The 12823-nt window shown below is 50.1% G+C and overlaps 1 protein-coding gene across 1 annotated transcript in view; it reads left to right on the top strand.

Moving 5' to 3' along the window:
• Positions 1 to 3959: 3959 nt before the first annotated feature.
• Positions 3960 to 12823, top strand: part of LOC107122627 (tetraspanin-3-like) — a gene marked incomplete at its 5' end in the record, with an annotated part of 11921 nt that continues 3057 nt past the window's right edge. Inside the window, 4 exons of the mRNA XM_015425746.1 lie at positions 3960 to 4034; positions 6502 to 6597; positions 9247 to 9402; positions 11937 to 12020. Coding sequence (XP_015281232.1) covers positions 3960 to 4034; positions 6502 to 6597; positions 9247 to 9402; positions 11937 to 12020 — 411 coding nt within the window. The remainder of the gene's footprint in view (positions 4035 to 6501; positions 6598 to 9246; positions 9403 to 11936; positions 12021 to 12823) is intronic.

Below are 12823 nucleotides of genomic sequence, written 5' to 3'. Positions count from 1 at the left end.
ATGCCGAATTTAAAATTTAAAACAGTAAAACAATATTAAAGGTAAAGGTTCCCTCGCTCGAAAGCCAGTCGAATCCGACTCTAGGGTTGCGGTGCTCATCTCCGTTTCAAAGCCGAAGAGCCAGCGCTGTCCGAAGACGTTTCCGTGGTCATGTGGCCGGCATGACTAAACACCAAGGCGCACGGAACGCGGTTACCTCCCCACCGAAGTGGTCCCTATTTATCTACTTGCAATTTCTTGCTTTCGAACTGCTAGGTTGGCAGGAAACAATATTACATACCTAATAAAATCGGTGCTCTAATAATCTGCATAAAATCACCAAGATGCGCAACATTCCACATTGGCGGCCGACTTTTTTAATGGCATGACTACTACTGGGCGAGGGCCTGAGACGGCCTGCACCACAACCTGCCCTACTTGAGCCAGGCCGTTGCCGGGGCAACCGGCCACTGATGCAACAGTCTGTGGGCAGGGTTGGTCACCCAGTGCAAGGGGAGGGTGGGCCAAGCAAACCTCCCATGCAGCTGGGAGGAGGAGGTGTGAGCGGGATGCTCGCCAGGGTCTGTTTAAGCCCTCACGCCCTTGCCCTGAAGACTGGTCCCCTGCTGTGTGTCGAAGGCCTCGCAGAGAAGGAAAGGGATACCCAGGCTAAAGAGCAGAAGACTGAGGAGGGGGAGGAGGGGGAAAGACCTGCTGCAGAGCCCTCCTCCCCTTCCCAGTCGAACCCCTGGGAGGCTGACAACGGCACACGGCTCCTGTGGAACGGCTACACCAGGCGATCTAAGGTGGGTTAGGCTGAGGGGGAAGGGCGGGCCCATATTCACCCAGTACATTTTGTGGCAGCTGAGGATTCGAACCCTGATCCTAGTCCAACACTGTAACCAGGGCTATTTTTGGGCAGGAACACACAGGAACAGAGTTCTGGCTGGCTCCCAAGTTGGCCACGCCCAGCTGGAACTCATTAGCATAATAGGCCACACCCAACAACAGACACTCATTAGGATTGGCTACATTAGGGGTGTGTGGCCTAACATGCAAAGGAGTTCCTGCTACAAAAAAAGGCCCTGGGTTTTGACAACAGACAAGGTAAACAGAATAAGGAGCAAAAGGTGGGTGTGGCTGGATAACCACACTTCTGGCAACATGGGGGTGCGGCCTAATGCGCTAATGAGCTGTGCTGTCAGGGGTGTGGCCTAATATGCTAATGAGTTTCTGCTGTTGGGTATGGCCTATCATGCTAATGAGTTCCTGCTGGGCTTTTTCTACAAAAAGAGCCCTGACTGTAACCCAGGTGTCCCCAACCTTTCCGAGCCCGTAGGCATCTTTGGAATTGTGACAGAGGGTGGTGGGCGTGACTAGGAAATGGCTGCCGCGGGAGGTGGACCATGCCACATAGCGACTGCTGCAAGGAGTGAGGTCGTGGAGCGCCGTCGGATCCCTGCTCTAACGTCATTGGCTCCCTGCTCTAACTTCATTGGCTCCCCCAACCCTGTCCCCTATAGAAGTCCCTTGGTCCCTGGGCCTTGTCTGTTAGCTGAAACCCCTGAGGGTCCAGAACAGGCTAAAAGACCTCATGCACGCCTGTTCCCCAACGTTTTGTGATCTGAGTGAACTCCATGTTCTTCTACCAGAAGAAGGGGAACCAGTTATCGAGTGCTGTCCTAGACCTGACTTTTGCCCCTACGTGGCTCGTAGCATTTTGAGAGACTGAGAAGGCCTCTTAATGTAGCATCAGTGTAGTCAGGAAGATGAGGAATCCTTGGTGAAGACTTATTTGCGGAAGAGGAGCGAATGAACTTGCAGAGCCTCTGTCCATCATCTTCAAGGCCTCCTGGAGGACTGGGGGTGTGCCACAAGATTGGGGAAGAGCAAATGTTATCCCAATCTTTAAGAAAGGGAAGAAGGATGACCCAGGAAACTACAGGCCAGTCAGTCTGACTTCTGTTGCTGGGAAGATATTAGAGCAGATTTTAAAGGGATCGATCTGTAAGCCTCTGAAGGACCACTTAGTGATCCGGGGAAGTCAGCAAGGTTTTGTCCCCAAAAGATCTTGTCAGACCAACCTGGTTTCCTCCTTTGATCGTGTGATGAGCTTACTGGATCGTGGGAGCTCTTGTTGATGTGATTTACCTGGATTTCAGTAAAGCTTTCGATAAGGTTCCCCATGACATTCTGATGAGCAAACTGGAAGACTGTGGACTGGACTATAGGACAGTTCGGTGGATAGGGAACTGGTTAGAGGACCGCACCTAAAGAGTGGTGGTCAATGGCGTTTCATCAGATTGGAGGGAGGAGGAGGAGATTAGATTTATACCCCGCCCTTCACTACCCAAAGGTGTCTCAGAGCGGCTTACAAACTCCTTTCCCTTCAACAGACACCCTGTGAGGTGGGTGGGGCTGAGAGAACTCTGACACAAACTGCTCTTTTTCAAGGACAGCTGTGCCAGAGCTTGTGACTGACCCAAGGTAACATCAGTAGGTGCAAGTGGAGGAGTGGGGAATCAAACCCGGTTCTCCCAGATTAGAGTCCGCACACTTAACCACTACACCAAACTGGGAGGTGTCCAACGGGGTGCCGCAGGGCCTGGTTTTGGGCCCGGTACTTTTCAATATTTTTATCAATGATCTGGATGAAGAGGTAGAAGGGCTACTCGTTAAATTTGCCGATGATACCCAATTGGGAAGAGTAGCAAACACCCAAGAAGATCAAGTTAAAATTCAACAAGACCTGAATACTCTGGAGAAGTGGGCAGTTGCGAACAGGATGCAATCCAACAAAGATCAATGCACAGTATTACATCTGGGCCACAAAAATGCCAAGCACAAATACTGGATGTGGGATACGTTTCTGGGGAGTAGTGTATGCAAAAGAGACTTTGAGGTAAGAGTGGACTGCAAACTAAATATGAGCAGTCAGTGTGATGCGGTGGCAAAAATGGCAAATTCAGTCTTGGGTTGTATTAAAAGGGCCATAGCATCGAAATCGCAGGAGGTCATAGCCCCTCTGTATACTGCCTTGGTCAGGCCACACTTGGAGTACTGTGTGCAGTTCTGGAGGCCTCACTTCAAAAAGGATGTGGGCAAAATCAAGAGGGTGCAGAAGAGAGCAACAAGGATGATCAGGGGTCTGGAGACTAAGCCCTACGAGGAAAGGCTGAGGGCCTTGGGAATGTTGAGTCTGGAGAAGAAGAGATTGAGGGGGGACATGATTGCTCTCTTTAAATATTTGAAAGGCTGTCATTTGGGGGAGGGCAAGGAGCTGTTCCAGTTGGCAGCAGAGGAGAGGACCCGAAGCAACGGGTTTAAGTTACATGCAGAAAGGCATCCGCTGGATATTAGGAAAAACGTTTTCACGGTCAGAGTGGTTCAAAGGTGGAATCAGCTGCCTAGGGAGGTGGTGAGCTCCCCTTCACTGGCAGCTTTCAAGAAGAGGCTGGAGGAAAATTTGTCAGAGATGCTTTAGGCTGGTCCTGCATTGGGCAGGGGGTTGGACTAGTTGGTCTGTATGGCCCCTTCCAACTCTGTGATTCTATGAACTCCTCGTGTACCATAGGCTGACCCAGGCGATAGGCTGGATAGAAGCCATGAGTGAGAATGTGCCTTGAAGGAGCAAAAATCCAGCCCCAGACCAGCCAAATCATCAGTAGTGCGTAGTGTTAAATGGTACAGTCCAATATCTAGATGGGTTTTCTGTGAGACACAGTCCCCTTTCCTTCCATCATGTACAAGTCTGTATTCTTGATGCTTGAGGGGCAACAGTGGGAGGGTTTCTGGAGTTCTGGCCCCACTAGTGGACTTCCTGTTGGCACCTGGGCTTTGGCCGCTGTGTGGCACAGAGTGTTGGACTGGATGGGCCATTGGCGTGATAAAACATGGCATCTCTTATGTTCTTAAGTCTAGAAGGGTTCAAGCTTTTATGTCCAGGTTTTCTGAGCTGTCTCTTGTTTCCTCCTTTTCAGTTCTTGTTCATTATCCTGCTGATCTTCATTGCAGAGGTGTCGGCTTTTGTCCTCGGATTCATTTATAGATCAAAGGTAGGTGGATATCTTTCTCCGGACTTGTATTAAAAAGAAATTCAGAAAGAGCACCCGTTGTGACACGTACATGCGACATCCTGAAATGAAGACACATACATGCATCATCTTTTCCTTAAGAACTCTTGTTCATGTGCGGGGCTGGCATAAGCCCAAGGAGAAAGGTGCCAGTTCACCAAAAAAGCTCAGGGGTGATGGTGCCCAGGTCTATTGTTGCAGAGGCTGAGTTTGGATCCCTCTCCAGGCAGTGCAGGAGGGCCCAATAACTTTAGAATCTGTTGTACCCATTAATGCGCAATAACCCATATGCTTAATTCATCATCATCAGTTTATTCAGTTTAGATGTCCTTAGGTCTAGAGCATAATTAAACATGGTTAAAATCAAATATAATGTACAGTCACCCAATAGCAATACGTTAAGCTACAAGGTTTACAAAAGTAAAAGGTAAAAGTCTTACAAGAGAGATAAATGATAAAGCCTTGTTGATTAAGATTCGACATTTAGGTATTAAAGAAAAATCAAAGATGCTACGAATTCTGAATGCGGATAGCAACATAAAATTTCTCCTGAATAACTAGTTTAAGACTAATCTTGGCATTTCGACGAGATTATGATTGCCAGATATTTCGCTTCCGAAAGAGTTATTTCCGGATCACCGTCTGCCTGTGAATCAGAAATCGCCCATGGCTCCAGTGGGAGATGATGTGTAAGCAGAATGGGAAATATCCAATAGGATCGAAAAGCGGTCCATTGAGGACAAAACAATAATAATGAGCCAAAGTCTCGATCGTACCCAATGGAACAGAGCCTATCCGAATAGGAAATCTGTGCAAAACGCCCTGCCCTGCACAATACTTAATTAAACCTCATGATTTAATTGACCACGATTTAATCATCCAGCATTGTCCAGGTCTATTGCTGCAGAGAGGCTTGGTTTAGATATTTCTGCAGGCCTTGCGGCAGGATGCAATATCATTTGAATCTGTTGCATCTGTTAATGCGCAATAACGTGCACGCGTAATTAAAGCTCACGATTTAACGGGCAATCAAGAGACAGCCTTTTAGCTTACACATGCAACTTCTTAGAACGTTCTCGGTCTACAGAGGAAGAAACTGTTCACAACTGTGAGTGCTTTGGGGTTAAATGTTTCTCATGAAAGCAGTGTCCTGCATCCACACTTCTCTGTATGCAATAGAGTCGCCAGCTCCGGATTCAGAAATACCTGGGGGCAATGCTCCCTCTAAGCTGTGGAGTCTTGTGAGCAAAAATCCAACTCTATGAGTTGCTGGCGTTAAAGCTGTGAGCCAGCAGTTGGGCCACTGCATAAATCAGTTTGCTTTGGAGCCATCCTTCCTGAGCTGAGAAACAAAGTGTGTGAGCCGGAGGCTATAAAACTGTGAGTTAGCTCACATGAACTCAGCTTAGAGGGAACACTGCCTGGGGGGGGGGTTAGGGAGGGGGGGATCTCGGTAGGGTACAGTGCCATGCCGCCCATTTTCCAAAGCAGCCATTTTCTCCAGGAGAAGTGGCATAAATAATAAGTGTAATCAGGGCTACTTTTGGGCAGGAACGCACAGGAACGGAGTTCCGGCTGGCTTCAGAGTTGGCCACGCCCACTACAGCCAAAACCTCTGCGTGCGTGGTTACAATGGGAAGGCCTGGAGACCGACACCCCCCCTGGCGACTCTGAGGCGGGCAGACCAGGGGGGTCCTGGAAGAATGGGGGATACATTTAAGTGCCTCCCCGTCCCTTCCCCAGCCTGTCTAAAGGCCGGCTTGCCCGGGCTCCTTGCAGCTGCGGGGCGCCCGGGCAAGCCAAGGTAGGCATGTAGTGTGGCCTAATATGCTAATAAGCGGTGCTGTTGGGTATGGCCTAATATGCTAATTGGTTTCTGCTGTTGGGTGTGGCCTTGTTATTCTAATGAGTTCCTGCTGGGCTTTTTCTACAAAAAAAGCCCTGAGTGTAATTCTAATAAATAATTAGTTTGGAGAGCACTTGTAATTCTAGGAGATCGCCAGTCCCCACCTGGAGTTTGGTAACCCTCCCGTGCAGCACAGTTTCCCCTGGCTTCTCTCCCATTTTGGAAACCCATTCTGAACACGAGGAAAGATCATTTATGGGGGTAGCCAGAACTCCGCGGGGAGAGGCTGGCGTGAACACGGATGAAGGATTGGATTCGCTGGCGTTCCCTCTTCCACAAGCGCCGCTCCACTGAGGCCCAGGGGCGACTTCGTGCCCTTTCCCCTCCTCCTTCCAGCCACCCCCCCGACCACCTCAGTGTTCCCCTGTGTTGGTTCTGTGAGCCCCAGATATGATCTTTCTTGGGGTTGGAAGGTGGTGTCAGAATGGAGAGGAGCGCAAGAGAACGCCGTGTGCCTCCCAAGCCGGAGGCTTAATTTTGCTGGGAAATGAGATGCTCCGTTTGGAGGCCGACCCATAAAACGGACGATCTTTCTTCCTACAGGTTGGAAGTGATTTCCGGGAACCGTTGCAGCACGTTTTCCAGCAGTACGATGGGATAAATTCCGAGTCTCATGCCATAGACTATTTACAGAAGGAGGTAAGAGAATGTGGGACGTTTTAGAATCATGGTCACTAGTTGCCTGTGCTGGCAAGATAACTCTTAGAAAGATAGGGTGTAAATAAGGTTAAGGGTAAAGGTTCCCCTTGCTCGAAAGCCAGTCGAATCCGACTCTAGGGGGCAGTGCTCATCTCCATTTCCAAGCCGAGGAGCCAGCGCTGTCCAAAGACGTTTCCATGGTCATGGGGCCGGCATGACTAAACACCAAGGCACATGGAATGCTGTTACCTTCCCACCGAAGCGGTACCTGTTTATCTACTTGCACTTTCTTGCTTTCGAACTGCTAGGTTGGCAGGAGCTGGAACTAGAGATGGGAGCTCACTCCGTCACGTGGCACTCAGGTCTTGTGCTGCTGAGCTACCAACCTTCCGGTCTGCAGCTTAGCATCTTAACCTCTGAGCCACCGCAATCCGAAACGTCCCCCCATCAAAAAAAAAAAAAAAAAAAGGGCGAGAAAGATTGTGCAGCAATCATTAATTATTAGAAAACAAATATAGGGGAGAAAAATTGGAGCCACGACGGTCAGATCAAGCAGCAAATTCATATTTGCGGAACTATTTATTCTCTAGGTTGAGTGCTATAGCAATATAGCCTCTCAATGGAGTCAAGGCATCTCAGTGGTGCTGCTGTAACACTGGAGTGCTATATTGGTCCAGTGCAGGGGTGTCGAACTCATTTGTTACGAGGGCCGGATCTGTCAGGCTGGGCCATGTGTGCCATAAAACGTAATGCCGGGTACCAGAGATATAAACTGTATAAAGAACAGCAACTGGTAAACCCTGAGTTGGTGTGTCCTCACTGCAAGTCTCCATGAGCTGGGAGGGGGGTGCAAAGGAAAACCCTAGGGTTGCCATTTCCCCCGGTGGGGCCAGGAGATCCCCCAATTTCCGGGCCCCCAATCTGCTGCAGCCCAGCTGGCCAGCACTGGAAGCCCCACCCCTGAGATGTCCCCTCCCAGCACCACTGGTGCCAACACGATGGCATTACTCGGGAGTGACGTCGTTGTGTTTCTTACGATGGGGGCGAAGCTCTAGGTTTCGGGCAAAACTCTACTGTTTTGAGGCCCCAAACCATAGAGCTTTGCCCCAAACCCAGAGCTTCGCCCCCAACATTGGAAACGTGATGATGTCACTTCCAGGTGACGTCATCGTGGTGCAAGCGCTTCACGCACGCCAGAAGAGCTACAGGAAAGATCGGGAGGCCCCCCGGCAGCAGCTAGGTAGGACCTGGCAGCCGTAGAAAACTCACATGGGCAGACTGGAGAGCCAGCAATGCAGCGCTGGGCAGACGCTCCCGTTCCCCAATAGAGGATCGCCTCCACACACCTCCCCCCCATGTGCAAATGCTGATCCCTGCGGCTATCCAGGACAGCATCCCTGGAGCTGCAGGCTGAGTGGAGGGGTATGAATGCAGCTGCAGTGGCTCCCAACTTACCAGTCCCTGAAGTGAAGGGGTTCTGCTTGACTGCTGCAGACGAGGTTGTCCCACCGTCCTGAAGCCACAGTTGGAGTGGCTCCACCCCCCAGCAGCCTCCTGTTCCCCCCCTTGCACCAGTTTGATGTAGTGGTTAAGTGCGCAGACTCGAATCTGGGAGAACCGGGTTTGATTCCCCACTCCTCCACTTGCACCTGGCTGGATGACCTTGGGCAAGCCGTAGTTCTGGCACAGCTGTTCTTGAAAAAGAGCCATTTCTGTCAGAGCTCTCTCAGCCCCACCCACCTCACAGGGTGTCTGTGGTGGGGAGAGGGAAGGGAAAGGAGTTTGTAAGCTGCTCTGAGACTCCCTTGGGTAGTGAAGAGCGGGGTATAAATCCAATCTCTTCTTCTCTTCTTCAGTTGCTCACGGGCCACATAATAGCCCTGGATGGGCCAGTCCCGGCCCCCGGGCCTTATGTTTGACACCCCTAGTTTACCACTGTAGTTCTCCACTTAGAATGTTCAAGGGGGGAAGGGAAAAGAGGAAGATCGCATGGCGGAAAAGGGTGAGGGGAAGGCGGCATTGGAGGAAGCGCTACGGACATTTAAAGCAGCACGCCACAGCGATTCCGAAGTGCAACAAAGAGGTGAAAACGGAAAAGAAAGCAGTCTCCCTCAAAAGCGGCTCAGCCCTGTTTTGCAAATGGGATGCAAGCGGCTTTGCATGGACAGGTAAATAAAATCCGTTAGCAGCCAGTTGCTAAAATGGTTGTGTCTGAACGGAGACAAGAAATCCATTAGCAACCTGCTACTAAAACGGATTATGAAGGCTGCCTGAACGGGGCCTGTGAAAACAGAGCCTTTGTAGCTTTATCTGTAACCCCAACCCCTGTGGTTCAGTGCTGGTTTTGAATCTGGGTTTTGTGGGTGAGCAACGAGTTCCATTTTGACCAGGTGCCCAAACCTGGACTTCATACAGGAGTGTGAAGGCTTCTGGGAATTTTCAACTATGTGGCACATATGCAGGGAATGGGGGAGAATTCATGAGTGTGGCCACAACCTTGGATAACCTGATTTTCAGGAGACAACTGACATCTGGAATATTTCTAAAGAGAGCCAGTGTTTTAAAATCTTTGCGCAAACGATGTTATCATTTCTCAAGTGGCAGGAACTTGACCTCTGCTCTTTGCTTCCATCCATTCTTTCCTTAAAGCTTGAGTGCTGTGGAGTCAACAACTATACGGACTGGAATGGCAGCCTCTGGTACAATACCACCGGCAACCACAGCGTACCTATGAGCTGCTGCAAGCAAGAGATTGGTAAGAACTGCACAGGACGGTTGAGCGAGCCGCAGTATCTCAACACCGAGGTAAGGGCATAGCATCTCAGGAAAATATATCTTCATAACAGTGAGCTAGCCCCTTAAGAAGAAGAAATTGGATTTATACCCCACCCTTCACTCAAAGTCTCAGAGCAGCTTACAAACTCCTTTCCCTTCCCGTCCCCACAACAAACACCCTGTGAGGTAGGTGGGGCTGAGAGAGCTCCTTTGAGAACTGCCCTTGAGAGAACAGCTCTGAGAGAATTTATGACTGACCCAAAGTCACACCAGCAGCTGCATGTGGAGGAGTGGGGAATCAAACCGGGTTCTCCCAGATTAGAGTCCGCGCTCCTAAACCACTACACCAAACTGGCTCTCACCAAAGATGGGCAGAATTCTGCTTCTTGATTAATTTTGTCACGCCTTGGATATAGCTCTAATTCCCTGTTTGGCCCCCAGTGTGTGGATCAAAACATCCACACTTGTAGGCCATTGGGAGAAAGAGGTAGATGCAGAAAAATCTAAAATCCCATTAAAAATCGGGAGGGGGGGGCACACCACAGAACCAATGCCTGTATAAGCATATACATCACAACTCACGCACACACAAAAACTGACCAAGACCTGACAACACTGTGTTGGAAGATCTCAGCCACCCTTTGGTGGCCTGCTAGGGAACCTCATGTAATGATTGCTGGCCAGCTGAGGGAAGGTATTGGTGTTTTCAGTTCCAGGCTACCCTGTCGGCTGGCAAATGTGGGGAACTGACTGGCCCCATCAGCTACCCTATAGGGAAGAAGGGAGAGCAGGGGGAGAAGAAGTAGGGGCTAGCGGCAGAAGAACAGCGTTCCCCACCCTTGTGAGTTCTCGTGGGCCCCACTCCTTTTCCTTCCAATAGCAAGCCTCAGGGCCTATCATGAAGTCAGATAAATGGGACTATACATTGGTAAAGTCGGGGTTTCCGCATATGTAGGGGGGATCGCTAGGTATGGAGGAAAATATGGGGCTGAAGCCATGGATTTGTTCCTCTAATGGCAGCGTTTTGCTCTGACGTGAGGAAACTTCTGCTGACACAAAGGTCTATCCTGTTTTAGAGAAAACCAGGGCTAGTTAGAAGAATGGACCCACGAGCTCCAACTCTTTTCACGTCAGTTTGGTGTCGTGGTTAAGTGTGCGGACTCTAATCTGGGAGAACCGGGTTTGGTTCCCCACTCCTCCACTTGGAGCTGCAGGATGACTTTGGGCAAGCCCTAGTTCTCTCAGAGCTGTTCTCTCAAGGGCAGTTTCTGTCAGAGCTCTCTCAGCCCCACCTACCTCACAGGGTGTCTGTTGTGGGGAGGGGAAGGGAAAGGAGTCTGTAAGTCGCTCTGAGACACCCTTGGGTAGAGAAGGGCGGGGTATAAATCCAATCTCCTCTTCTTCTTTTACCTCACAGGGTGCCTGTTGTGGGGAGGGGAAGGGAAAGGAGTTTGTAAGCCACTCTGAGACTCCCTTGGGGAGTGAAGGGTGGGGTATAAATCCCATCTTCTTCTTCTTTTACCTCACAGGGTGTCTGTTGTGGGGAGGGGAAGGGAAAGGAGTCTGTAAGTCGCTCTGAGACTCCGAGTGAGGGGCAGGGTATAAATCCCATCACGTCTCTTCTTCTTCAGCAATTTCCCAACCCAAGCCTGGCAACCCTAGGGTGGAGGTGGGTTATATTATTGGTTTATTTCTCCCCCCCCCCACAGACCCTTATGGGCCTCCGAGTTGTACAATCAGGTTTCCCAGCCCACTATCTACAAACCTCTCTTCAGCCTGCCTCCCACCCACTTCCTTGCCCCCCTAGTCACTTACCCACTAGGTTTGCCCGTCTCCAGGTGAGGCCTAGCATTCTCCCGACTGATCTCCGAGCCGCAGAGATCAGTTCCCCTGGAGAAGATGACAGCTTTGGAGGGCGGACCTCCACATAACCCACCCCTCCTGAGCTGAGCATCCCTTCCCCTCCTTGTCCCCAAATGCTGCTCCGCCCCAAAATGTCCAGGAATTTCCCTACCTGAAATTGGCAACCCACACCTGGAATTCCAGTACCTGGAGATGACAACTCACCCCCTTCCTGGCCCCATTCTGCCTTCTTTCTTACTCCTCCTCCCCTTCACCGCCAGCGGCACATTTCCCTTATTTCATCCCTTGAAGAAATGCCACTGACCCCTTTCACCCCTTTCAGTGTTAACGGTGTCTAATTAAAACGAAGCAGCGATAGTTTGGGAATTCAGCAGGCTTACGATGAGGCTATTTTGCCTACGCAACTCAGAAAGTGTGTTCCCCTTGGCCCGCTAAGCCTTAGAAACGACGACTCTGCAACCAGTCCGAGGGTTATTAAAAAAAAGTTTTGTCTTCAGGCGAGGGCCATACTCTGTGAATAACGACAGCCTTTTCCCCTCCGTATCTAAAGAAGTGAGCAGCAGTGACTCACTTCTAGGTCCTACCCTGCCACAAATTTTGTTAGTCTTTACGGTGCTACTGGACTCTTGCTCTTTTCTACTGCTACGGACAGACTAACACGGCGACCCGTCTTCATCTCCCCCCCCCCCATCTCCTTGCAGGGCTGTGGAGACAAAATGGTATTTGCGATACAGAGTGTTCTGAGCTACGCGATGCTTGTGGTTCTGGGATTTGCCATCGTGAAGGTATGTTATCACAAGTCTTAAACTTGGGCAGTCGTCGTCCAGGTGGCGGTTATCGGTCAGTGACAGAAGCCAGCTGGGACGTCACAGATGCCCCCTGTGAGCGTAGACGAACCCGAGTGGTTGTCTGTCCTTTGCTTGCATTTCTCCCAGCCTTGCCATTTTAGAAATGAGGCGCAAATGTGTGGCTTTTAGCCTGGATACAGTAATGCTTCCCCAGCAGTTTGACTTGGGGGGGCCGCATTCTCCTAACCAAAAAGTGGCATGAGCTAATATTTGTTGGAAATGTATCTGTTTACGAGGTCTGATAATCCAGGCATTATAGGGTTAACTTGTTTACCTTATATTGCTATTGTTTAGGCTGACCTGGAAGGGATACCTTGCACTGAGCCAATGGGGAATTAGCCCCGGAAAAGTAGCTTCTATTGTGATACAGATTGGTTGTTTGCTTTCAGGTGACTTCCTTTCTAGGGGTCGAGAAGAAGGACAGATTCTCCATTATCTCTGTGTTAGTGTGTGACTATGTTTTGAGAAGTAAGCAGTAGAAAATGTAGCTGTTAGAGGTTCTGTTATTTTGTAGGTTCCCTGTATACCTTCTACCCTTAGAAATAAAGGCTTTTAAAAGCAAAGAAATCTCTTCTTTCCAATAGAGCAAGATCCATTGATACTCTGAGTAATCTATATACTTTTGACTATTTTTACAACAATATCGGGCCACTTTTGGCTTGCCAGGTACACCATTCTAGTGTCAAATGAAAGCCTCCCCCCCCCCCCAGCTCCGCCCCCGGGGTCCTCCTCGCCCCCCC

Source organism: Gekko japonicus, unplaced genomic scaffold (assembly GCF_001447785.1).
Source record: "Gekko japonicus isolate JY-2015 unplaced genomic scaffold, Gekko_japonicus_V1.1 scaffold6457, whole genome shotgun sequence".
Classification (NCBI taxonomy): Eukaryota; Metazoa; Chordata; class Lepidosauria; order Squamata; family Gekkonidae; genus Gekko; species Gekko japonicus.
This window is presented reverse-complemented; position numbering and strand designations above follow the sequence as displayed.